This window comes from Dama dama, chromosome 33 (assembly GCF_033118175.1).
Source record: "Dama dama isolate Ldn47 chromosome 33, ASM3311817v1, whole genome shotgun sequence".
Classification (NCBI taxonomy): Eukaryota; Metazoa; Chordata; class Mammalia; order Artiodactyla; family Cervidae; genus Dama; species Dama dama.
In genome coordinates, this window is record NC_083713.1 from 57192181 (window position 1) to 57219064 (window position 26884).

The 26884-nt window shown below is 36.3% G+C and overlaps 1 protein-coding gene across 1 annotated transcript in view; it reads left to right on the top strand.

The window, feature by feature from the left end:
* The window catches only part of LRP1B (LDL receptor related protein 1B), a 1867078-nt gene that overhangs the window by 923186 nt on the left and 917008 nt on the right, over positions 1 to 26884 (top strand). Inside the window, exon 8 of the mRNA XM_061135390.1 lies at positions 21043 to 21265. Within this exon, the coding sequence (XP_060991373.1) occupies positions 21043 to 21265 (223 nt within the window). The remainder of the gene's footprint in view (positions 1 to 21042; positions 21266 to 26884) is intronic.

Here is a 26884-nt window from a genome sequence, read left to right on the forward strand (position 1 = left end):
AGCCCAGAACGGCCCATACTCCATCACATTGTCACATCCAACCATGGATTATGTCAAAAGTTTCACTGAGATTCACTGTAACTTTCAAGAATCACTTAACTAGAACTAATCATAGAATTCCACTTAAAATTTTCTACGTAAGAGTTATGTAGGTAGGATAATATGTTCCATTTTGTTTCTAATACTTTTTTTAAAATTTTTATTTATTTATTTTTGTTTGTTTCTAATACTCTTGATTATACCCTGCCTGTTTGGGCCACTGCATCATATTGTGTTGATGTCCTCAGAGAATCATCTGTTCTGATTGTAGTCTCAACAAACCATTTAGAATAAAGACAGTAAGACGATATCACCTGTGTGGACCAAATGAATAATAAGAGTAGAGTCCAGACTCCTGTCCAAAATAATTTTGAACCCTTGTCTCTAAATGTGTTATCTTAAGCTTGCTCATTTGAACATCCTATGGCATTTTCCTGCCAAGCTCTAGGTTCTTGTGATTTTCCTACAGTTTGTGCATATTGGCTTAATATTTCACTACTATTTTTAGTAAAAGCTTAGTATGATTTGCTAACTAGGAGATATTAATGTGTTGTATTTCTTTTAACCGTTTATCTCAAATGTAAAGTAAAAATTATTCTGGAATGGATCCTATAGAGATTTTTCTTTTTTACGTTGCATCTGGAGAAGTTTTTATTTATCTTTTTCCTTTGTCATTGCTAAAACAGATCTTTAATCAAAGAAAAATGGTAAGTAGTTTTAAACATACAATTTCACAAAATTGTTTATGAAAATCTTAACTATATTATATCCGTTGGTGGCCTTTTATTTGAAAAATGCATTTATATTTTCTCAAAGAGTTCTCAAGGTTATGGAATTTAGAGCTAGTTTCTGGCATATATGTAGGATTATGAGAACTTGATGGCAGATGGATGGCCCTTCTTTGACTTTACCAACAGTACTTAGCACTGTGTTTGCACAGTACTGAGGCTCCACAAGCATTTATTCCATTGAAGTTATATTGTGCCTCTTAGCAGCATCTTACTTTTTCTTCTGTAACCTAAATTTTTCTATTAATATTTGGATTCATTAGCTTATTTAGCATGGAAGTGAGGTTCATCAACTATACCTACCCTCCCCCCAGCCATCAGAAATCAGAATTATTTGGCAAATACTTATCCCTCCAGCAAACTGACATGTATAACTTGAAAATCATATATTAAATTACCACTGTTTCCTATCATTATTCCCAGACCCTCAATTAGAAGGAAATAGCATCATGTTAAATAAGAACTGTGGAAGAGTGGAAGGAGGAAAACATGTTTCAGTTGAATTTCTTCTGTATATTGAACAGTATATCTCATTTAATTCATCAAAATGCATTCTTACTTGGGCATGATTTTTATCTTTTTTCTGGTGAAGAAGCCAAGGCTTATAAGTTAAGTAACTTCCTCAGAATCAAATAGTTATTTGGATCAGAGTTGAAATTATTTGATTCTGGACAAATATTAGTTGGGTATTTTGGGGTGAAAATTCATACTTGATATTAATCAGATACTTAAAAATTAGAAGTGATTTATATCTAATTGACTGTAGGCTTATTCCATAAAGATTATAGTCCTCATTTTTTTTAACTTTTTTAAAAATTGAAATAGTTAGTTTACAATGTTGTTAGTTTCAGATGTACAGCAAAATAATTCAGTTATAGATCTATATTCTTTTTCAGTTTCATTATAAGGTAATTATAAGATATTGAATAAAGTTTCCTGTGCTATAAATTACATCTTTATTGTTTATTTTATATATAATAGTGTGTGTGTATATATATACACACACACATATATATATATATATATGTTAATCCAAAATTCCTTATTTCTTCCTTTGTCCCCCAAATATCCCCTTTGCTAACCATAAATCTGTTTTCTATGCCTGTGAGTCTATTTCTGTTTTGTAAGTAATCCTTGTTTTTAAATTGCTTATGATTTAATATTGGATTTTAAATACCTTGGGTAGTATACCTCATGATAAGTGAGATTATCTTTCACAAAGAGTTTGATAATTTTTTCATGAAATTAATTTACCTGAACTCAGTGCTTTAACTTTAACCAGTTAACTTTCATGATTATACTCAAATGAGCATTTATGTGCATACTGGTAGAGGTTCTAACCAAAATGGAGAAATCTGTCTTTAGAAAGCTTCTCATCACTCTTGATTAAAAGAGAGGGAAGGAAGAGAGGAAGAAGGGAAGGGAAAATAGAAAAAAAAACCTCAGATTATGGGATTTTAGAGCATCTTTGCATGGTTATATAGTCAATTCAGTCACTCAGTCACTTCCGACCCTTTGCGACCCCATGAATTGCAGCACGCTAGGCCTCCCTGTACATCACCAACTCCTGGAGTTTACTCAAACTCATGTCCATCGAGTCAGTGATGCCATCCAGCCATCTCATCCTCTGTCGTCCCCTTCTCCTCCTGCCCCCAATCCCTCCCAGCATCAGGGTCTTTTCCAATGAGTCAACTCTTTGTGTTATGTGGCCAAAGTACTGGAGCTTCAGCTTCAGCATCAGTCCTTCCAATGAACACCCAGGACTGATCTCCTTTTGGATGGACTGGTTGGATCTCCTTACAGTCCAAGGGTCTCTCAAGAGTCTTTTCCAACACCACAGTTCAAAAGCATCAATCTTCAGCACTCAGCTTTCTTCACAGTCCAACTCTCACATCCATACATGACCACTGGAAAAACCATAGCCTTGACCAGACAGACCTTTGTTGGCAAAGTAATGTCACTGCTTTTTAATATGCAATCTAGGTTGGTCATAACTTTCCTTCCAAGGAGTAAGCATCTTTTAATTTCATGGCTGCAATCAACATTTTCAGTGATTTTGGAGCCCAAAAAAATAAAGTCAGCCACTGTTTCCACTGTTTCCCCATCTATTTCCCATGAAGTTATGGGACCAGATGCCATTAAGAAGAAGTGGCAAGAATACACAGAAGAACTGTACGGAAAAGATCTTCATGACCCAGATAATCACGATGGCGTGATCACTCACCTAGAGCCAGACATCCTGGGTTGTGAAGTCAAGTGGGCCTTAGAAAGCATCACTACAAAGTTAGTGGAGGTGATGGAATTCCAGTTGAGCTTATTTCAAATCCTGAAAGACGATGCTGTGAAAGTGCTACACTCAATATGTCAGCAAATTTGGAAAACTCAGCAGTGGCCATAGGACTGGAAAAGGTCAGTTTTCATTCCAGTCCCAAAGAAAGGCAATCCCAAAGAATGCTCAAACTACCACACAATTGCACTCATCTCACACGCTAGTAAAGTAATGCTCAAAATTCTCCAAGCCAGGCTTTAGCAATACGTGAACCATGAACTTCCAGATGTTCAAGCTGGTTTTAGAAAGGGCAGAGGAACCAGAGATCAAATTGCCAGCATCCGCTGGATCATTGAAAAAGCAATAAAGTTCCAGAAAAACATCTATTTCCACTTTATTGACTATGCCAAAGCCTTTGATGGTGTGGATCACAATAAACTGTGGAAAATTCTGAAAGAGATGGAAATACTAGACCACCTGACCTGCCTCTTGAGAAACCTGTATGCAGGTCAGGAAGCAACAGTTAGAACTAGACATGGAACACCAGACTGGTTCCAAATAAGAAAGGAGTACGTCAAGGCTGTATATTGTCACCCTGCTCATTTAAATTATATGCCATGTACATCATGAGAAACACTGGGCTGGAAGAACACAAGATGGAATCAAGATTGCTGGGAGAAATATCAATAACCCCAGATATGCTATGACACCACCCTTATGGCAGAAACTGAAGAAGAACTATAGAGCCTCTTGATGAAAGTGAAAGAGGAAAATGAAAAAGTTGGCTTAAAGCTCAACATTCAGAAAACTAAGATCATGGTTACATAACATGCTCACATTAAAAAAAAAAAGCTTGAGAGTCTGTTGTGCTCTCAGCATTTTGCCACACGTTATATATAAATGTTACTGACCAAGTTCTTAGCCTCCTTAATCAGTAGAAATTGATAAGTGGTCAGACAAATTCAGAAAAGAGTAATATTGATGGGGCTACTGCTGCAGCAGTAGGGAGCAAAAACAAGGAACATGTTTTTTACACGTTTCCTTGCTAGTTCATGGAGGCAGGGGTAATTGGCTCCTTATATGGGATGAGGGTATGGATGGGTCTAGGGTTCAGGGTGGCAGGGTGGCTTAGGTGATCTGCCCACCCCTGTGGTGGTGCTGTGTGGGTTTTTTGTCTTTTTGTGTCTTGTTCATAATTTGCCCCAACTGCACATGCATGCAGTTATTTTTAGTCCCTTATAGTTTCTTTGTATTTTGTTGCTTAGGAGACATTTTTCTAAGTGGGAGCACTGCAGCGAAGGGTCCAGGTCCCAGCCTTCTTACAAGGGTTATCATCTTTATTTACAAATATAGTAAAAGTGATGAATAATGCAATTTCATCAACTAAACTTTCACAGTCTCTCAGCACATTAGAGCTCTACCTACAGTTATTTCAATGGTCTAAATACTCTGTAGAAACTCAAAAATACAGTTGTTACTGCTGTTACTTGTTTATCAGACAAAACTATTTTATATACTCTAGAGACAACTGATTTTTTTTTTTCCTAAAGCTTTTACCTTCTATTTGGAAAAGCAAGGTAGAAATTCTAAATGCCATTTTTCATATTAATATTTATAAGTGATAGTTAAAAACTCACACAATAAAAGCTATAAGAGTTTTAGTTTTTTAACCTAAAAAAAAAAAAAAAAAATGAAAGAGAGAGAACTGGAAAACACTGGGAGGAAATTGAGCGCAGCACATGTCCATAAACAAAGAGATCTGAAGTTTTATACAAAATCTTGTAATTACTTGTCTGTATATGATCCTGGGCAAAAGCACTTGTAATCTCCAGGTCTTGTAATTTAGTAATCCTACTATTCAAGGTGGAGAAAAGATCATTTCATTAGGGTAGTACAGATACATTAGCTCAGAGTTTATTTTTATTTGGTACAATTTACCACTGCGTTTTTAACTTTATTTTATTTTTTTGATAGCATCACTTGAAGTAAATCTTTGTTAACCATTCCTCATTTGGTTAGCAGACCCACTACTTAACATAATAGTTTGAAAATGGCCTTTGAGAAGGCCACTTCTCACATTTCCTATGAGGAGTTGAAGGTCATGTTTGAGCAAAGAGAGAACACTTCTTTCTTTATTGTTGCTTCATTACTTTTCTCTGTCTCTCTCTCCTCCCTACCCTTTACCTTTATCACTATCTCTTATTTATCTCCCTCTCTCCCGACAAGCTTTTTCTGCTGCACTCACGCATACCTTAAATATAGCTAACCAGTTCCCTGAATGTATCTGTCATTCAAGCCAGAAGTTAGAACGAGCTTCCTGTGTCATAGTTTAAAAATAAAGTCAGAAAACCTGATTCACTCACAACCAGTTTTTTGGATATCCAATGGCTAGCTAACCACTGCTGATCTAAAACAGGGAAAGAAGTCAGGGGTAGGAAAGACTACAGTGTAAAGGAAATTGGGCTCTACGAGTTAAATCTTGTGGGGGAAGGACTTCTTCCTTGAAGAAAACAAAAGGAAAAAAAAAATCGAGGACTGAGTAAACATTCCAAACTGTTTCCTAATCATCACATTCTGTATTTTACAGAGAGTATCAATGTATCAATGTCAGAGGCCAGGTTCATGGTGGACAATACGGTTTATTTAGGACATCCTGGTTACTGGTCAGTTGGATATTAAGTCATAAAGCCTTAAGTTAGCCCACTAGATCACTGAATCATTTTCATTCAGCTGCACAAATTTCATCTTTCTTTTATAAATATTTGTAAACCCTTTTGCCTCACAATTTAATTTCTAAAGATGTAAAACCCTATTATAGTGACTATGTAAAAACTATTATTTGGATAATTTACCTTATGGAATACAGATCTTCCTGTACTTATAATGGGGTTATTTCACAATATCCATCAGAAATGCATTTAATATTGCTATCCTACCGAGCATCATAGCTTAGCCTAGTCTACCTTTAACAGTCTCTGAACCCTTATATTAGCCTACAGTTGGGCAAAATCATCAAACACAAAGTCTTTTTTGAAGTAAAGTGTTGAATATCTTATGTGATTTATTGAACAGTATATGGAAAGTGCAATACAGAATGGCTAGATGGGTGCAGAATGGCTGTAAGCATATTGGTCATTTCCTCTTGTGCTCATGTGATTGACTGGGGGCTGTGACCGACGCCAGTGCCCAGCATCATTTGAGAGTCAGTACCACATACTCTAGCCCAGGAAAAGATTCAAACTCAAATTCTGAAGTATATTAGCCCCACCCCCTCCCGGCCCTGCCCACACATACACTTATCTACAAAGGATACATTCTAAGATCCCTTCTGAATGGCTAAAACGGGGGATGGAGCTGAGCCCTGTGTATCCCCTTTTACTGTCCTGATGAGCGGGTAGCATAGAGCATGGATGTGCTGACAAAGGGATGATTCACCTCCCGAGTGGGACAGAGCAAAGCAGTGTGAGGTTTTCCTACACCACTGAAAATGGTTCATCATTTAAAGCTTATGAATTATTTCTGAAATTTCCAATTTAATATTTTTGAACCACAAATGACTGTGGTAGCTGAAACCTCACAGAATGAAACCATGGATGAGGTGGGGATACTATGTGGCTTCTAGTCACTGATTATCACTTTCATACTACTGAATATTTAAAAAATCATAAGTTGAACCATAATAATTCAGGGATTATCTATATGCATTGTATGTGGTTTGATTGGCAGATAGAGATTGGATTTATTTCTAATAATTCATTGCTTTTATTCATAATGGAATATGAACTTTGTTATTCTACTTGTGCTGTTTCGTGTGCAAAGCAAAAAATGTTTGGGAGTTTTTATCGAGGAAATTAGTCATGTATGGATGTGAGAGTTGGACTATAAAGAAAGCTGAGTGCCAAAGAATTGATGCTTTTGAACTGTGGTGTTGGAGAAGACTCTTGAGAGTCTCTTAGATTGCAAGGAGATCCAACCAGTCCATCCTAAAGGAGATCAGTCCTGGGTGTTCATTGGAAGGACTGATGTTGAAGCTGAAACTCCAATATTTTGACCACCTGATGCAAAGAACTGACTCATTTGAAAAGACCCTGATGCTGGGAAAGATTGAAAGTGGGAGGAGAAGGGGACGACAGAGGATGAGATGGTTGGATGGCATCACCGACTCAATGGACATGAGTTTGAGTAAACTCCGGGAGTTGGTGATGGACAGGGAGGCCTGGCGTGCTGCAGTTCATGGGGTCGTAAAGAGTCAGACATGATTGAGAAACTGAACTGAACTGGTTGAGGAAATTATATATATTGTAATCTTAGACTTCTGAATTTGCCAAGTATTGCTAAAAAACATTGATTACTCAAATAACTTTTCCTTTCATTTAAATAAAATAAAATTAATTTATAGTAGTTGCATATATATTTTAAAAATTTCCAACTTTCCCAAGTAATGACTTCATAATGCATTTGTTGTCTGTGGGATATTTGACTTCTCTTTTTCCTGTAGTTTTGATAGGTGTTTCAGTTACTATTTGTCTTAACTATGAATATTTATCACATAAGAATTTTCCAGTTATAAATGTTAGAAAACTCCATTCAAATCAGCTTAAGCAGAAAAGGTGAAATTTAATGGTTCAAATTTCTGAATGAACAAGTGGTGCTTCCTTTGGTGTGGCAGGATTTAGGGTTCTAAAATATGTCCTCAGGGCCTCTGTTTCCTCCATTTGGTTTACTGAACAAATCTGGTTCACTGACACTCTAATTTCCAGTTCGTTGAACTGTTAATATATATTAAATATTTTAAATTCATATTTAATGGCAGAGTATTCTCCTAAATAGGTTTTAGGCACTCTATCTGTCAAAGTTCCACCAGAAAAAAAAAAAAAAAATGAACCAATAGGATTTATAAAAATGTATAGTTTTCTATTCTAAGGAATTGGCATGTATGGGTGTGGGCATTAGCTAGTTAGAGGAAAATGCTTAGGGCAGACAGTCAGGAAGGTGGGGTGGAAGTCTTAGGCTGATGCTTCAGTCCACATTTAAAATTTCTTCTTCAGGGAAACTTTGGTTCAGCTTTTAAACTTTTCAACTGATTAAATCAACCCCATCCAAATTATTGAGGATAATCTTAGATGATAATTATATATACAAAACATCTTAGTAACAGCTTAATTGGTGTTTGAACTGGAGACTATAACCTGTTAAACTGATATGTAAAGTTGAATATTATAGACACTGATTTAGAAGAAAAAATGTCATGAAGGTTGAGCAGCAGACAATAACCTAGGAAACTTTCTAATACAAAATTTAAATAATTTGTTCTCTTTGAAAATCTACTTGGCCCCCGTGTTAGAAATTGCTGGAATTGGGAAAAGATTGCCATGATTGAATAGCCTGTGTGGCTGTGCTTCGTTGTGTAGTCGCTTCTGACTCGCTGTGACCCTTTAGACTAGACTGCAAGGCTCCTCTGTCCATGGGGATTTTCAGGCAAGAATACTGAAGTGGGTTGCCATTTCCTTCTCCAGGGGATCAAACCTGAGTTTCCTGTCTCCCACATTGCAGGCAGATTCTTTACCTTCTGAGCCATTGGGGAAGCCCCTTGAATAGCCTACTATTTTTAATTCTTTGAGTATGACATTAATAAGAATTTATTAGTAGACATTGCTTCTATCAATTAACAATCTGCAATTACCCAAACTGATCATCTCTGAGTATTTCTTCATAAGTTATGATGCATATTTATCTTCAGTAATCTTGTTCCCCATTCCCTCTAGAAGTGGAGATTAGATACCTTAGAATCCCCTGTTGTAATCCCAGAATCTTGAGCTCAGGAGATACCAAATGAGTAGATCTTGGAAGAAATAATGAATAGGGATGAGGAAGGAAAGCTGAATAAAAATATTTTGCCATTGTTAATAACATTATAGTGAATAACTTAATGCATGTATTGTCTCATATTTGTGAAGATTCATCTTCAAGATAAATTTCTGGAACAAACATTGTTGGATGAAAGAGATTTTACATGCATATTTAATTTTGTTAGGTACTCCCCAAATTCCCACCACAGTGATTGTAGAAGATGGAGATTTCAGCAAGATATATAGATGCTTATTGTGTACAATAAAACTTGAGAATCACTGTTTAGAGCATGGATATTTACCTTTGGGAGTGTTAACTTTTTGTCCAAAAACACCTGTAGGAATACATATCTGCTGGCCTACTTATCCATTTGCACAGCCTGCAAAACTAGCAATGGATGGAGCCCCTAAAGGTCATCCTGGTCAAGAAATCCTAGTCTAGAAGCACCTAGCAATTATCACAATCCCTGTTTTGCCAGGGGCTTTGGGCTTCCCTTGTGGCTCAGATGGTAAAGAATCCACCTGCAATTCAGGAGACCTGGGTTGGGAAGATCCCCTGGAGAAGGGAAAAGCCACCCAGGGAAAGGCCAGTATTCTGGTCTGGAGAATTCCATGGACTGTATAGTTCATGGGGTCACAAAGATTTAGATGTGACTGAGCAACTTTGACTTTCCCTCATAGCTCATTTGGTAAAGAATCTGCCTGCAGTGCAGGAGACCCAGGTTCAATCTCTGAGTCAGGAAGATCCCCTGGAGAAGGAAATGACAAACCACTCCAGTGTTCTTGCCTGGAGAATCCCATGGACAGAAGAACCTGGCAGCCACAGTCCATGGGATCGCAAGAGTCGGACATGACTTAGCGACTAAACTACCATCACCACTGTTTTGCCAACAGAGCAAGAATAGTCGTTTCCCTTGATCAGGTTCCTTTAGCCTCTGCAGCCTTTGCCACACTTAGTCCACACTTGATCCCACATTTCAACTTAAAACTAAACCAAAGCATTTGAATAATGTAACTTATGAAGAAGTTATTACTTTACATGATGTTTACCTCATTTTTCCAAGTATATATCTGCTTTTCACAGCTAGGAAAGTGAATATCAAAGAAATCTTTATTTTTTGCACTGTAGTTTTATCTATGTAACCATATGATTTTATCATCATTGCAATATTATCACACATTTTATTCCAACAGCAAACTGAGACATGCATACAAGTATAAACAATAAATAATATATTAAAAATTACTATGCTGATAGTTAAAGTTTCAGTTTCACTTTGCTGCTTTTTCCTCCATTTAGTAAGAATTTAAAATAGAAATTGACAGTTCAGCTAACTCGTAATTAGCATAGCAGTGAACCAGATTTGTTCAGCGGTCCACAACTTCATGGATACTTAGCTTAGCTGCTTCTGAGACAGCCATCTGTGTTATTTCATCTCAGAAAAATGCCTTCATAAACCAGTAGGACACCCTAAGCGTGGAAATTAGGTTATACATCTCTGTATATTTCAAAGAACAAGTTTTACATCCAATATATTACTGCAAATATTCTACTATTCGACATGAATCAATACTGAGCACGAGCTTTTGAGCATTGACATACAGCGTTCTGACCCCTGAAGAAGACCGAAGATAGTGTTGCCCTTGGTCATGGAAAGTAATATGCCCAAACTGTAAAATCCTTTTCTCATATTAAATTCAATGACACCTTGCAATCTTATGCTTGGCAGATTTCCTGAGAAAAATCTGAAGGCTCAGTATATTCCATAAATATATTTTGTGAAATTTATTATAGAGCTAGAATGCTCCTCTCTAATCACCCTTATTTTCACCCAATAAACTGTCAAGTTCTATTGATATAGACCCCAAAATACTCCTCAAAATTTCTCTCTTCTTTCCCATTTACCCCTGTGTTAATGCTTATCTACCATACTGGTATCTCCTTATCTAATCTTCCAATATTTTGAGTCCGTCTTCCTCACAGGGGACAGTATAGTCTTAAAAATCATATTGATAATATAAATATCCTACTTTAAAGTAAACAAAGAAATAAAACTTTGCTATATTCTGGAAGTAGATGGTCTAAACCCCTTAGAGATACATGCAAATGCTGTTATAATCTGGTATCTACAGGTACATAGAAATTAATATTGAGATGTAATTAAAAATGAAATTTGGCCAGATACAGGAATACCAGATCTTACCATGATCTAATATCACTACTTTCTACAAGTTCTCTAAAGAGAATTATATACAAAAGAGGGCAAAGCAATAAAACTGAGGCCAAGCAATAATTTATTATTGGCTAATGATTTAGGAGCAAAGAATTGCAATGGGCTATGCTGGATAATGTGGAAAACCAACTTATTTTCATACCCTACAATGGCCTTATCCATATTTTTTGCCCTTTTAACATGCTTTTAAGTCTGAGTTTTAGATTTTCTTTTCTATTATGAGGGGGTGAATTCAGAGCTTATATAGGTATATGCAGAGAGACAGAGAAACAATATGGGCAGATACATGGTTCAGTCATAAGTTTACGGTGCTGAATAAAGCAGATATAATCTTTTTCCTCTTGGAGATTATAATCTACTTAGTAAACAGATCTTAAACTAACCATTGCGTGTGTGTGTATGTGTGTTTATATCTGTTTTATGCAATTAAATAAGAAAGGATGAAGTAAAAATATAGAATGCCATGAGATTTTATCAAGCAAACCTAACTGATACTGGAAAAACAGGAAAGGCCTTTCACAGAAATTGACATTTAAGTTGAAAGCTAAAGTCAATTTTGGAATAGTGTAGTAGAAATTACTTTCCAGACTTGGGGACAGGATATGTGAAGTGGATAAAGGAAGAAATTGTGTAGATTGTTAAGTGAACTGAAAGATGGTCAAGTTATTTGAATTATATAGAAGAATACTATTAGATGTAGGTATTAAAACTGAGAAAGTGTATCTCCAGACACAGCTGGAGAGATAGGTAGAGACTAAATTATCTGACTGTTTGGGGCAATGTTGAGAATATGAAGTTTTATTCTGATTGTTATCAACAGTTGTAGGAGGATTTTGTAATACATAATTTACCTTTGGAATGGGTGCTGTCATTGATACAGTATATTAATGACACTCTCGAAAGATCATGAAATGTTACAAGAGGAGAAGAGAGTAGTATTCTGGAGTTAGTATTCAAGGAGGCACTGATTTTATTTTATATTTTTTTTAATTATTATTTTTTATTATTATTATTTTTTGGTCATACATTGATATGAATCAGCCATAGATTTACACGTATTCCCCATCCCGATCCCCCCTCCCACCTCCCTCTCCACCCAATTCCTCTGGGTCTTCCCAGTGCACCAGGTCCGAGCACTTGTCTCATGCATCCCACCTGGGCTGGTGATCTGTTTCACCATAGATAGTATACATGCTGTTCTTTTGAAATATCCCACCCTCACATTCTCCCACAGAGTTCAAAAGTCTGTTCTGTATTTCTGTGCCTCTTTTTCTGTTTTGCATATGGGGTTATCGTTACCATCTTTCTAAATTCCATATATATGTGTTAGTATGCTGTAATGTTCTTTCTCTTTCTGGCTTACTTCACTCTGTATAAGGGGCTCCAGTTTCATCCATCTTATTAGGACTGGTTCAAATGAATTCTTTTTAATGGCTGAGTAATATTCCATGGTGTATATGTACCACAGCTTCCTTATTTTAGATCTACTCCTGAAGTTCTTACAGAAACCCACATCTTCTGTGACTGCTGGTAAAGGATGAGCTCAACAGATGCTAAATTTCAGTAAAAGCAAAAAGGTGGAATTAACTTTCTAAGTTTAGTCTTAGGATATTGGGGAGTTTGTGATCATAGAATAGGAAATTCAGAGGGCAGGTCAGAAGTGCTTGGGTAGGAAGAGAGAAGGTTGTATCTGTGGACAGCTGTCAGGCTGCCCTGTACTTTAGGCAGAGACCTGCGTAAATAAGGGAGAGGATATTGAAAACTTACATCTGGAATATAGATGGGTTTATAAGGTTTCAATTACAGCTTGAGAAAAATGGCTGCCTGAAAGTCAAAATGTTAGGCCAAGTACGTCATTATCTTTTAGGTGATTAGATGTGGTAGTTCCGGTTTAAATGTAGTCATGTGTGGGTGGTAGACATGAATAAGTAAACATAAACCAAGTGTCAGGCAACGACAATCCAGGGAAATAGGGTTAGTTATTTGTCCCATTGTGTCCCCATCTATGTTAAACATTGATGAAATAGCTATGTGATAAAGATAAAAAGAAATAATAGCGGGGGCTTCCCTGGTGGCTCAGCGGTAAAGAATCTGCCTGCAACGCAGGAGATCCAGATATGTGGTTTGATCCCTGGAAGATCCCCTGGAGGACGAAATGGCAACCCAGTCCAGTAATCTTGACTGGAGAATCCCACTGGAGTTACAAAATAGTCAGAGATGACTGAATGACTAAACAAAAACAATAATAATAATAACGTGCAAATCTTTTTCCTTTACTCTTTTTTCCTTTCTTTGTTTACAGTGGCAAGCTTATTACTTGCTGAATTAGCTTCTAGCTCTCAGAATATGGATAGATGAAAAACAAATTGGAACAAAACCTTAAAAAGATAAATTTGCTTGAAATAATTAAAAAAAAAAATGAGTTAGAGGCAGGGTTGGGATAGGATGGAGATTGATAGAGTTCATATTTGAATTTGTGAAAGTGTCTAGAGAGCTTGTAATTGGAAAGAACATTTGAAAAATCTGTTGATATGTCCTGAGTAATATATTGAATTTTTTAAAAATGAAGAAAGATGATATAAAAATTATTACCCATTATTGATATCTTTCTTTTCTGTTTTCATGGGAGATTACAGAAAAAAATTCAGATGCTTTCTATTTATATATTTATATATATTTATGCCATGTTGGGGTTACATATGAACATTATAAAATGATTCCTTTATGTAGAGTTGGTATTTCAATATGTTTTTCCTAAGGTGGTATAAATTTTGATTGTTCAGAATCTTTAGTACAAGAGTTATCTGAATCTTTAATATAAGACATTAAACAATGTAGTGTTTTACTTATAGCATATTAGCTTCCGAGTACAGAAACCCCCCACCAAAGCCACTCAAATGTACACAGATCTCCAAGAGGCTATGGTAACTCCCATGTATTTACTTACCTGAGGACAGGAAAGTAAAACAGACTCCTAGAGAATTTCTTGCCCAAAGACTGCATGGCTCCTTCCATCCTATTTCTATCTCGTGACTCCCCTATATCTATGCACATGCTCTGGTTTTCCTCCTCTCTGCACCCCACCCTCTACCCATGTTGGCACAGCTGCCCACTAGGTGAGCTCCCTACTGTTTGGTATGGATCCATGAGAGAAAGGTCTGAGTGATTCAGCCTAGCCTATAATTTTACTTTGCTTGCATCATATGTCCCCAAGGTGGTGGTGGGGAGATGGGGAAGGGATAATATTGCCACATAGGGATGCCACTCTCAGGAACACTAACTGAATGGGGCAGATTCAGGTAAATGAGAATGCTGATTGAGTAAGCCATGTTGACTGATAAATCTAATTCATTAACACTTCCAGCAGAATTATTAGTGGGTGTGTTTCCAGAATATAGAGTAGCCAGCTCAGAGCAGAAACCTGTATGTCAAGTTTAATTTCTGTGTGTTTATGTATGAACTGAAAACCAAATTCAAGAGAGATTTTTCAAACAATGAAAACAAAAACCCCAACCAAGTAAAAATCAATAAATCACTGTCTTGAACAATCTTGGCTAGACAGAGAAAATAGTTTATTTATCTTCTACATCCCTTAAGTAGCAGGAGCTAATAGAAATTGAATTTAAACCTGTTACTCTGAAGACTCATTACTCTTTAATATTCACAATTGCATTTTAGAATTACAATGCTAAATATTTAATATTTTTACTTTAATTCAGAGTATGCTTTAATTGCTGCATATAATGTAGAAAATCACTTTCTTGTTCAATTTCTGTAAACACAATGGAAGATAAATAAAATATTAATGTTGATGCTTTTTGGATAACATAGTTATTTTTAAAACCAGATAAAAAACTGATGTTTCTAATGTAATTGCTGTTAAGAAAAATAACGTATATTTTTCCTGAAATGTGAAGATATGAAGTTCTCTAACACCTGATAAAAACATGGAGACTGTGCTAGGCCCTTATCAGAACGATGATTTTTTTTTTTTTTAATTTAGCAATATATGACCTTCAAGTTTTATGCCTCATTCCCTTCTTATTTATTTCTTAACCAAAATCTTGTTGTATAACCTCATTTTTAAACAGTTAAAGAAATAATAGATAATTACATTGTGAGGTTTAAACTCTGAAAATTTCTAAATTCCATCATTAAGCTATAACCAAAATGTTAGCGGTAAGAATGATGACACAAAGCCAGAGTTGACTATACAGTTAAAGGATATAGACGGGGACTTCCCCAGTGGTCCAGTGGCTAAGACCCTGTGCTCCCAATGCAGGGTGCCCAGGTTTGATCCCTGGTCAGGGAACTAGTTTCCACATGCCACAACTAAGATTGAACACAGCCAAATGAATGAATGAATACTTAAGAAAAGGTTGCAGTGCACAGTTTATAATAGTCAGGACATGGAAGCAACCTAGATGCCCATCAGCAGATGAATGGATAAGAAAGCTGTGGTACATATACACATGGAATATTACTCAGCCATTAAAAAGAATACATTTGAATCAGTTCTAATGAGATGGATGAAACTGGAGCCCATCATACAGAGGGAAATAAGCCAGAAAGATAAACACCAATACAGTATACTAACACATATATGTGGAATTTAGAAAGATGGTAACGATAACCCTATATGCAAGACAGAAAAAGAGACACAGATGTATAGAACAGACTTTTGGACTCTATGGGAGAAGGCAAGGGTGGGATGATCTGAGAGAACAGCATGGAAACATGTATATTATCTAGGGTGAAACAGATCCCCAGTCCAGGTTGGAAGCATGAGACAAGTGCTTGGGGCTGGTGCACTGGGAAGACCCAGAGAGATGGGGTGGGGAGGGAGGAGGGAGGGGGGTTCAGGATGGGGAATACATGTAGATCCATGGCTGATTCATGTCAATGTATGACAAAAAACACTATGATATTGTAAAGTAATTAGCCTCCAACTAATAAAAATAAATGAATAAAAAGAAAAGAAAAGGTTGCAGCTTTATTTTAAAAAATGATGTAGATAGGACTCTGGTATGTTTAAATTCCCTTTTGTCATTTTGGACAAATGACTTACTTAAAGAATCACTTAAAGCAGATATCACTTGGAAAAGTAAGCCTTATTTTTATCAGTTAAAAGAAAAAAAAAAGCACATGTTTTAAGACATCAGTATGTATAACAATTGCTTTGCTTTAAAACATGAGGATGATTGGGGCCATAACTCTGTAAGCACAGTGCTCCATCACTGTCGGTCAGGGCTCCCTTTCTGACTTGATTTATGTCAGGCAAGTTTACCAACAATACTCAATGTTTCTTACTATCCCCAATTGTATAAAATACTTATATGTCTATAGTAAGATAGGGCTAGTCATGTAATCACCAGGGACGTCAGATAAAATCAGTTTCCCATATGAAATGAGATAAGGAAGCCAATATGACAAACCCCTATTTACTCCAGCTGTCAAATTACAATTAAGGAATTGGATGAATAATTAAAAGTTTTAAAGAAATTTTCCTTTCCTTTATAAACTAATAGTTAAGCATACATTAGAGACAGTAGTTGGGATGTTGTTTCACTTTATTTTTTGTGTTAGTGGGAATTGAATAGAATGACATTCAAAAAGGAAGTTAAGAACTAGAGAATAGAAATCTCAACTTAATTTCTTCTACTTTCTAGAGAATAAAAAAATAATTTGTTCTACAGGAAAGAACAGGGCAATAGGAAATGTCAGTATTGTGATCCCGAGAGAATGGGGTAGAGGACAAATCTGGGAACGGTCTCCACCAGCGACCAGGAGTCTGACATCAGACTGCTACACAGGCAGCTCCGTGGCTCTACTAGAAGCAGCAGAGGATGCTTGGTTTTTGTGAGAGGAGATGCTGAAAGGATGACTGAAAACCCTGGAAATTAAGAGTTAAGTGTTCAGAAAACACTGAATGAGATGGGGTAAAGGAGGTTTCAAACCACCATCTGTGCTTCATTTTAGGGAATTCCTTGAATAGAGCATAGGCTTATCATTCGTTTCCAAACCCAAAGGCATAAATAATAACGTGTAAAGCTATTACATTTCAGTTCAAAAAGCATAAAGTAATCTAATTATGAGAAAAATTAGGCAAACTCAAGATAGGGATATTGGAGATACCTGTGGTGGTCCAGTGGCTAAAACTTTGCTTTCCAATGCAGAGGATGTTGTGTTGGATCCTTGGTTGAGGGGTTAAGATCCCCACATGCGTTATAGCCAAAAAACCAAAACATAACACAGAAGCAATATTGTAACAAATTCAATAAAGATTTTAAAAATGGTCCACATCAAAATTAAAAAAAAAAGATAGAGATATTCTTCAAAATAACTCATGTTTACACTTTAGAAATAACAGAAAGCAATGCAAGGCTAAATAATTATTCAAAATTAAAGGAGTCTAGAGAGAAAAGACAATTAAGTGAAATACATGATTTTGGATTGGATTCTAAATTATAGAAAAAAAGAAATTTTTGCTGGATAGAACATTATTACTCAACAGGCTATATTTGAATAAAATCTACATATTGTAGCAGTATTAAATGCATCAATTTTATTAGATATACTGTGGTTACAAAAGAGAATGTCCTGGTACTTAGGAGATGTACACTGCAATCTTAGTTGAGGAGGGTCATCATTTCTGCAATTTAGTGTCAAATGGTTCAGATGGTACTAAAAATGTCCAGAGGAACAAAAGTTGAAAAACTGGTGAATCTAGGTGAAAGGTACACACATTTATTCTACAATCCTTATAATTTTTCTGTAAGTTTGAAATTATTTCAAAATAATGCATTAAAAACAAAAGGCAAGACAAATATGTGTGTTATGGCTCTGACAAGCTGTCCATGTGGACTTGAAATCTACTTCATCTGTAAAATAGAAATAACCTGACCTTTCTATCTCACAAACATTTATTAAGATCAGTGAGATAATGGGATTCATTCTTTGTAAGAAAGAGTGATTTTATCAAACCCTAGCTATACTTAATCATGAATGAAAGTTAGTTATGTTTCAGACAATTAAAACTATAGCTTCTGTTTATAATTATAAAAGTCATACATCAGTTAAACAATACCCTGGGAATGAATCTTTTCTCTGTAACAGTAGGAGATAATTTTAAACTAAAATTAAACTATATTAAAACAAGCAAAGAAACATCTACAGTCATAATGATAGTCATAATCATGTGACTGTGGATATTATTGCTTGCAGATTTATGTTCTTAGTGCTGCTATCCAGGAGAACACTTTCAATTCTTGCATTTCAATTATAAGTGAACTGAGCTTATCATAGTCAATATTCTCAAATCTGGGGAAGTTTAATTTGATGGAAAGACCTTCTTTTATATCACCACTCAGCACTGTTCTGCTTTGTGCTAGAAGTACAATGACAAATTCTTCACTGTTTCTTCTAACTCAATGCTATTTTACATACCCAAAGTCCTCCTGTTCTTTTGGTTTTACATTTTCATTAAGACAGCAAAATTTTGATGAATCATATATTTATAATTTTCTTTCATACTTTTCTTAAGCTTATTCAGAGTTGCTTCAACCAGTTCTATTATGTCCTGCTATTAAGATAAGAATCACTTGAATCATCCCTGCAATAATAGGTTAGTATCACTGAAAATCTTCTTGGACAAATTATTTACATTTTCCCAACCTCCTTTATTATCATCAGGTTCACTTTTCCTCTATAACTAAACTTTTTTTCAGACAGAAATACCAAAAATCACTAGTGTTCTAACAAATATCAAACTTAATGACATCTTCTTAATTTGTATTCTTTTTTTTTTTTTTTTAATCTTTTTTTGTTTTGTGAAGTGACTGACCCAGCCAGCCACTCCAATTCTTTATCAGGGAACTTTTCTCCCTAAGGCCTCTATAAGAGTCTGTGTCTTTGATCATAACCTCTAATCTTATTTGGTCTTCTTTCTTCAAAAATATGCCTCCAGGCTTCTTGTCTTGGCTCTCTTCTCTTTTTGTCTTTTTAGGATCACATCTAATTAAGTCACCTCAGGGTGACTTGAGAGAAGTTCTAATCTCGGGACTCATCTTTCCTATTCAGCCTCATGTAGATAGTTGGAACCCCCTTCTTCATGTCACTATACATAGTCTATATACAACATGCTAAACACAGTGGGCCACAGCCCCCAACTCTCTCTGCCGATGCTGACCTACCTGCACATCAGCGTCTATCTGGTCTGTGAAATGGACCAGTTAGAAAAGAAAACTGTAAAAGACAGGCATTTTGGTAAGAGGTGAGAAAGAGAGTTTTTATGATAAGAACAGTGGACAGTGTTCTATAGTAAGAAAGAGGTAAACTGGTCATCTTAATAGTAACTTAACTTGAGATGACCATGAACAAATTGATTAAGAAGTGAAGAAAGAGAAAATGAAAGGTGGAAGCAGGAAGAGATTGTGGTAAAGATGAGAGAGAGGGAGGAAGGAAGGTAACTAGTGAGCTATCATAGGAGTAGAAGTTTGAGTATTTAGCATGACAATAAAATGTACCATATGCCCCTTTATTTCTTCTTCACTGGAATAGAAATCTCTTCACCTGAATGAAATGTCACTTGAAAAACATTTTTTAACTTATTGTGATAGTTTCCACCCCCCCGCCCCAGGAGAAATTAGGATGAAAGTTATTTTTTAAATTATTGTGATAAATTGACCTTTCAAAATATTTGGGGGAATATATACTCATAGAATCTGGCTCACACTACACATGCATTAATGTTTAAAAATTAGTCACAGCTTCCCATAGCAAAAGAACTAAATTAAAGCCTAAATAATATTCCTTAGTATTGAAAGATACCCCTTACTGTGAGATGATGCAACAGTGTTGAGACAGGTAACTAAAAACTAATTCACCAAGTTTGCAAAATCAAATATTCTATACTCTAGGTAATCTTAATATTGCTCAGTCACTGGAAATAAGATTATTCTGGAGATGGTTTTTAAATGAAGGCAAGATGGTCCTCCATTTACGAACATAATTTACTCTCATGAGTAGATAATCTTGTTAAAATATTGTCAGGTTAATTGAAATTGATTTCTGTTTACTAAACATAGTGAATACTAATCAAATATTAGACACTGAGGTGTTGGAGGTATTTAAACCTTTGACATATGCTGTTAGCACTTCATAGAAGAATTTCTTGTCTCAGAAATCAACATTGCTTTTCAGCCTTTTCTTTAAATATATATAAAGAGAAAATGAAAGGAAATGACCTGCATTATCTTTATTAAATTTTGTCAGTTGGGGATATTTGGGAGAATTTGGGATTGGTTTGGGGGTGATTATTTATTTTCATTGCTATGAATGGCACATTTGCTTTTCCATCTGCTTAATTCCATTGCAGGTTTGCTATATTCTACTACTCATAGCATCATTGAGCTCCACATAATAGCTTTTATAGGAGACAGACATTACCAGGCAATTTGAAAAGCAGGTTGAAGATAAAGCCTGGTAGCTCACATGCCCTGGCCTTGTTACTTGGTTCACTTTTGAAGCTTATTCCAAATGGGCTATACAGATCTCCTGTGGTATATGTGTACCAGCTCTATGAAGCTTAAAGAAACATTTCCCCTAATACAAGAATAAACCCACCATAATCATTCGTTTTGGGGAAATTTTACAGTTGTTAGTTAACCTACTCCCTTATGCCCTGCAATATTCATTAGCAGATTTCCTTGTTTATGAGTGATATTATATGGAAATGGTTATGGGAAGCTAACAGATGTAACCACTGAAATAAATTAGGAGGAAAAGTTCTGTGTTTTACAGATGATTCTATTGAATATGCTTTCCCCACCCTTCCACTTTAACATTTAGTTTTCTTTCAACAGAAAAGTTTTCTTTACTGACTATGGGAATGTGGCCAAAGTGGAGCGATGTGACATGGATGGGATGAACAGAACAAGGATAATTGATTCCAAGACAGAGCAGCCAGCTGCTCTGGCACTAGACCTAGTCAACAAATGGGTTTACTGGGTAGATCTTTACTTGGACTCTGTGGAAGTAGTGGACTATCAAGGAAAAAACAGACATACTATCATCCAAGGCAGACAAGTAAGTACAGTTTGGTTGGAAAATGCAGCTAAGGTAATAAAATGAATGATCTCATACTAGGAAGAAGACTGAAAATTGCAGTGTTGAAAATTTCTTATGAAGTCAAGCTGCAGTGGGTCATAAAAATTGTGATGTGTTTGCTATATGAGAGAATGTTCTTTTCACAGTGTACTCCATAATACATGATGGCAGAGGACTTGCTCTCCCTCCTTCCCTCTATTTAAAAAAAAAAAAAAAAAAAACCGTACACAAAACAAAAACCAACAGAAATAAATCAAAAACTGCAAATACAACCAGAAATTCTACACTAGTAAGAAAGAAAAGTATTAGAGTAGGACAGATGTTATGACCTACTTACTAAAAACTATTTTAAGTATTTCATTTGTAGAAGCCTGAACTATCATTTGTCCTATGTGGCATTGAAGATATATATATATATATGTGTGTGTGTGTGTGTGTGTGTGTGTGTGTCTAATAATGCAAATGCTGGCTCAAAGAAGTGTTATTATTATTTTAATATGTTGGATTATATTTTGCCATCTGAAGTGTTTAAGTATTTACTTCCCAAAATAAGAATTTTGTGAAAAGCACCAAGGTCAAAATTTTTCTCATCTGTTTTTTTTTTCCCTTGTTAAATTACAAGTTTTTGTAAATAACATTCAGTTAACAATGGAAGAAGTTCTCTAAGTGGAGATGTCTTATTCACTAGAATGCTTTTGAAATTCAATTTTATCTCACTGATCTTAGTAATTTCATGTGAAATCTCATTCTATAGAACTGCAGTAAGTGGCTTTCTTTGCTTTCTTCTATAACACAAGGTACAAATACTATGTAATTTTCATGTAAAGTTACTTTTCCTTTATAATCAGCATTTAACAATGAAATATTTTCACTTCCTTGGCAGATAAACAAATGCGCTAATCTGATCTGGGTGTCTAAAAAGAAGTGTCCAATATTAAAAGTGAGGCCACTTATTTTTCTCTTACCTTCGACTACCCTCAAAATCTTGATTTCTTTGGCCATCTCTAGTTATGACCTTGGAGAAGGAAATGGCAACCCACTCCAGTACTCTTGCCTAGAAAATCCCATGGACAGAGGAGCCTGGTGTCCATGGGGTCACAAAGAGTTGGACATAACTGAGTGACTTCAGTTTAGAACACCTAGTCTCTGAAATGGTTATAATGTACCTTCTTTGGTGTATATGTAATTGAAATTTCACACCATCAAACAGGATGAGGAATTCAAATGATCTTCCCCGTGGCTACTTTTAAAAGTTTTTTTTTTTTCTTTTTTTTTAATGTCTGAAGTTTTTAATTATTCATTTTTTCCCCATTTCTATTGCCTGTGTTTTTTGCTGGTTCCCTAAACATATGTTTAGTCTGCCACTAAGTATTCCAACATAGATAAAATTTTGTAGGAATTTGCCCTGTAATCAGAATGGCCTGTATACCACACTGAGTTCCTCCCACCTCTGTTGGGGACAGTACGCAGAATAACACTGTAGGTACTTGATGGTAAATAAATCCTTCTGAAGGCAAGCAGTGAGGCAGAGAATAAAATTTGATCTTTATCGTATGAACATGTTTTCTACCCTCATCAATTGCCACCTCTATAGTCATGTTTTCTCTCCTGGACTGTGGATTGGCAGCTAAGTAGACAGCAATGTGGATATGCCATGGCCTCACACTTCCAGATGGCTGGTCCCACACTTAGAGCAAAGCATGCATGAAATAAAGGGAAATTAATGGAAGGCTTTAGCTTGCTTATAATGTTTATAGGAAAAAAGTATTGCCCAAAATAAAAATTGGGTTTTATATATATATATATATATATATATATATATATAGTGAATATGATGTCAGTTATGCAGAAAATATTATTGATAAATACACACATTCCTTCCTTTATGACACTTGGTTTAGTAGCTAAGTCGTGTCCAACTCTTGTGACCCCATGGACTATAGCTCGCCAGGCTCTTCTCTGTCCATGGGATTCTCCAGGCAAGAGTGCTGGAGTGGGTTGCCAGGCCCTCCTCCAGGGGATCTTCCTGACCCAGGAATCATATCTGGGTCTACTGCATTGCAGGTAGATGATTTACCAACTGAGCTATGAGGGAAGCCCTCATATGACACTTACTGGGGACTAATACTAACATAAAAAGTGATTACTGAAGTTTTAACATAGAATGATTCCCCCCCTTAATTCCTTTTCTTTCATTTGTTGCCTAGACATGAAGAATTGAAATATGTCCAAAAGCAATATGAAAAACCAGTCTTCTTTTAGTCAACATCTTACATGAGAGGATCAGAAATTATAATGAAGAGTCATGTAAGCTAGGAAGATAGCAAATCAAATGAACTGGCAAGATTTCCTAAGTACAAATGTTTGTGATTTTGTTCTATAATTTTTTTTTTCAATAACAAATCATGGATAACTTCTCAAATTCTCTTAACTAAAAATCTATACTAAAAAGTGGACTAAAAGTGCAATATAATGCCAAAGAATAGTGTCAAATGCTTCTTTTTCATCAAAATCTCTACAGCAAATCAGTTGACAGGTCTACCATACCCTGGTCCAGAACCATTTTAAATTAAGTATAATACAAGGAATGCCCCAAAGGCCTTGCACCTAGCATGTGCCCTGTTGTATGAGAAAATCACTATACTCATTCTTCCTTTGCTTTACTGGAAGCTTTCCATCAATTCAAGAAGTCTATTCTTACCCATAATCCCCAAGACATCTGCCAAGTAGGAAAGTTATGCTGTTAACTGTGAAGTGTTGGGAGAACAGTAAACATTGTTGTTCTCATATCACAGAGTTTCATGTTCATTATAAATAGGCTTTAGAAAGAATGCAATTTCTGAGTAGAGATTGCTGACATATTATTTATAATTATTCCAAATATATGATTTCATTGCTTATTAATTTCCTTGCTGGGAATAGTAGTGTAACCTGTACTTTATTTTTTTTAAATGGGATTTTCAAAGGTGCTTTCTAATCAGTCCTTTCATAGGCAAAAAAGGATTTTATAGATTCTGTGTATCCATGATTATATAAATAAGTGGCCCACAAAAATATCTCAAATTCTATGTAACAGTGCCATAAGCATATTATTGAATATGCTTGACAGTTTGATTCTCACTAGCCTTTGAAAAGTCCATGGGATTTTCCAGGCAAGAGTACTTTGAAAAGTAGCTACTGAATATGTTTTCTTCATGAAACATGGGGTTCTTAAGGCAAGAATACTGAAGTGGTTTGCCGTTCCCTTCTCCAGGGGACCACATTTTGTCAGATTCTCCACCATGACCCGTCCATCTTGGGTAGCCCTACACAGCATGGCTCATAGTTTCACTGAGTTAAAGAAGACTGTGGTCCATGTGATCAGATTGGTTAGTTTTCTGTGATTGTGGTTTTCATTCTGTCTGCCCTCTGATGGATAAGTATAAGAGGCTTATGGAAGCTTTCTGGTGGGAGAGACTGACTGGGAGGGAAACTGGGTCTTGTTCTGATGGGCGGGGCCATGCTCAGTAAATCTTTAATCCAGTTTTTGTTGATAGGCTGAAGAAGCTGAAGTCGAATGGTTCTGTAAGACCTACAAGACCTTCTAAAACTAATACCCCCAAAAGGTGTCCTTTTCATTATAGAGAACTGGAATGCAAAAGTAGGAAGTCAAGAAACACCTGGAGTAACAGGCAAATTTGGCCTTGGAGTATGGAATGAAGTAGGGGAAGGGTTAACAAGAGTTTTGAAAAGAGAATACTCTGGTCATAGCAAACAGCCTCTTCAATAACACAAGAGAAGATGATACACATGGACATCACCAGATACTCAATACCAAAATCAGGTTGATTGTATTCCTTGCAGCCAAAGATGGAGAAGCTCTATACAGTCAGAAAAAAACAGACCGGGAGCTGACTGTGGCTAAGATCATGAACTCCTTATTGCCAGACTTAAATTGAAGAAAGTAGAGAAAACCACTAGACCATTCAGGTACGACCTAAATCAAATCCTTTACAGTTATACGGTGGAAGTGGCAAATAGATTCAAGGGATTAGATCTGATAGACAGAGTGCCTGAAGAACTGTGGACAGAGGTTCATGACATTGTACAGGAGACAGTGATCAATACCACCCCCCAAGAAATAGGAATGTAAAAAGGCAAAATGGTTGTCAGAAGAGGTCTTACATACAGCTGTGAAAAGAAGAGAAGTGAAAGGCAAAGAAGAAAAGGAAAGATAAACCCATTTGAATGCGAGTTCTAAAGAATTGGGGCTTTCCTAGTGGCTCAGAGGTTAAAGCATCTGCCTGCAATGTGGGAGACCTGGGTTCGATCCCTGGTTCAGGACGATCCCCTGGATAAGGAAATGGCAACCCACTCCAGTATTCTTGCCTGGAGAATCCCATGGACAGAGGAGCCTGGTGGGCTATAGTTCACGGGGTTGCAAAGAGTCGAACATGACTGAGATTTCACTTTCACTTTCTAAAGAATAGCAAGGAGAGATAAGAAAGCCTTCCTCAGTGACCAGTGCAAAGAAATAGAGGAAAACAATAGAATGGGAAAGACTAGAGATCTCTTCAAGAAAATTAAAGATACCAAGGGAACATTTCATGCAAAGATGGGCTCAATAAAGGACAGAAATGGCATGGACATAACAGAAGCAGAAGATATTAAGAAGAGGTGGCAAGAATACACAGAACTATACAAAAAAGAGCTTCATGACCCAGATACTACGATGCTGTAATCAATCACCTAGAGCCAGACATCCTAGAATGTGAAGTCCAGTGGGCCTTAGGAAGAATCACTATGAACAAAGCTGGTGGAAGTGATGGAATTCCAGTTGAGCTATTTCAAATCCTAAAAGATGAAAGTGCTTCATTCAATATGCCAGCAAATTTGTAAAACTCAGCAGTGGCCATAGGACTGGAAAAGGTCAGTTTTCGTTCCAATCCCAAAGAAAGGCAATGCCAAAGAATGCTCAAACTACTGCACAATGGCACTCATCTCACATGTTAGCAAAGAAATGCTCAAAATCCTCCAAGCCAGGCTTCTACAGAATGTGAACCATGAACTTCCAGCTGTTCAAACTGGTTTTAGAAAAGGCAGAGGAACCAGAGATCAAATTTCCAACATCTGTTGGATCATCAAAAAAGCAAGAGAAAAACATCCATTTCTGCTTTTTTGAGTATGCCAGAGCCTTTGACCATGTGGATTACAACGGACTGTGGAAAATTTTTCAAGAGTTGGGAATACCAGACCACCTGACCTGCCTCCTGAGAAATCTGTATGCAGGTCAGGAAGCAACAGTTAGAACTGGACATGGAACAACAGACTGGTTCCAAGTCGGGAAAGAAGTACATCAAGGCTGTATGTTGTCACCCTGCTTATTTAACTTATATGCAGAGTACATCATAAGAAATGCCAGACTGGATGAAGAACAAGCTGGAATCAAGATTGTCGGGAGAAATGTCAGTAACCTCAGATACGCAGATAACACCACGCTTATGGCAGAAAGTGAAGAAGAACTAAAGAGCCTCTTAATGAAAGTAAAAGAGGAGAGTAAAAATTTGGTTTGAAACTCAACATTCAGAAAACTAAGATCATGACATCTGGTCCCATCAC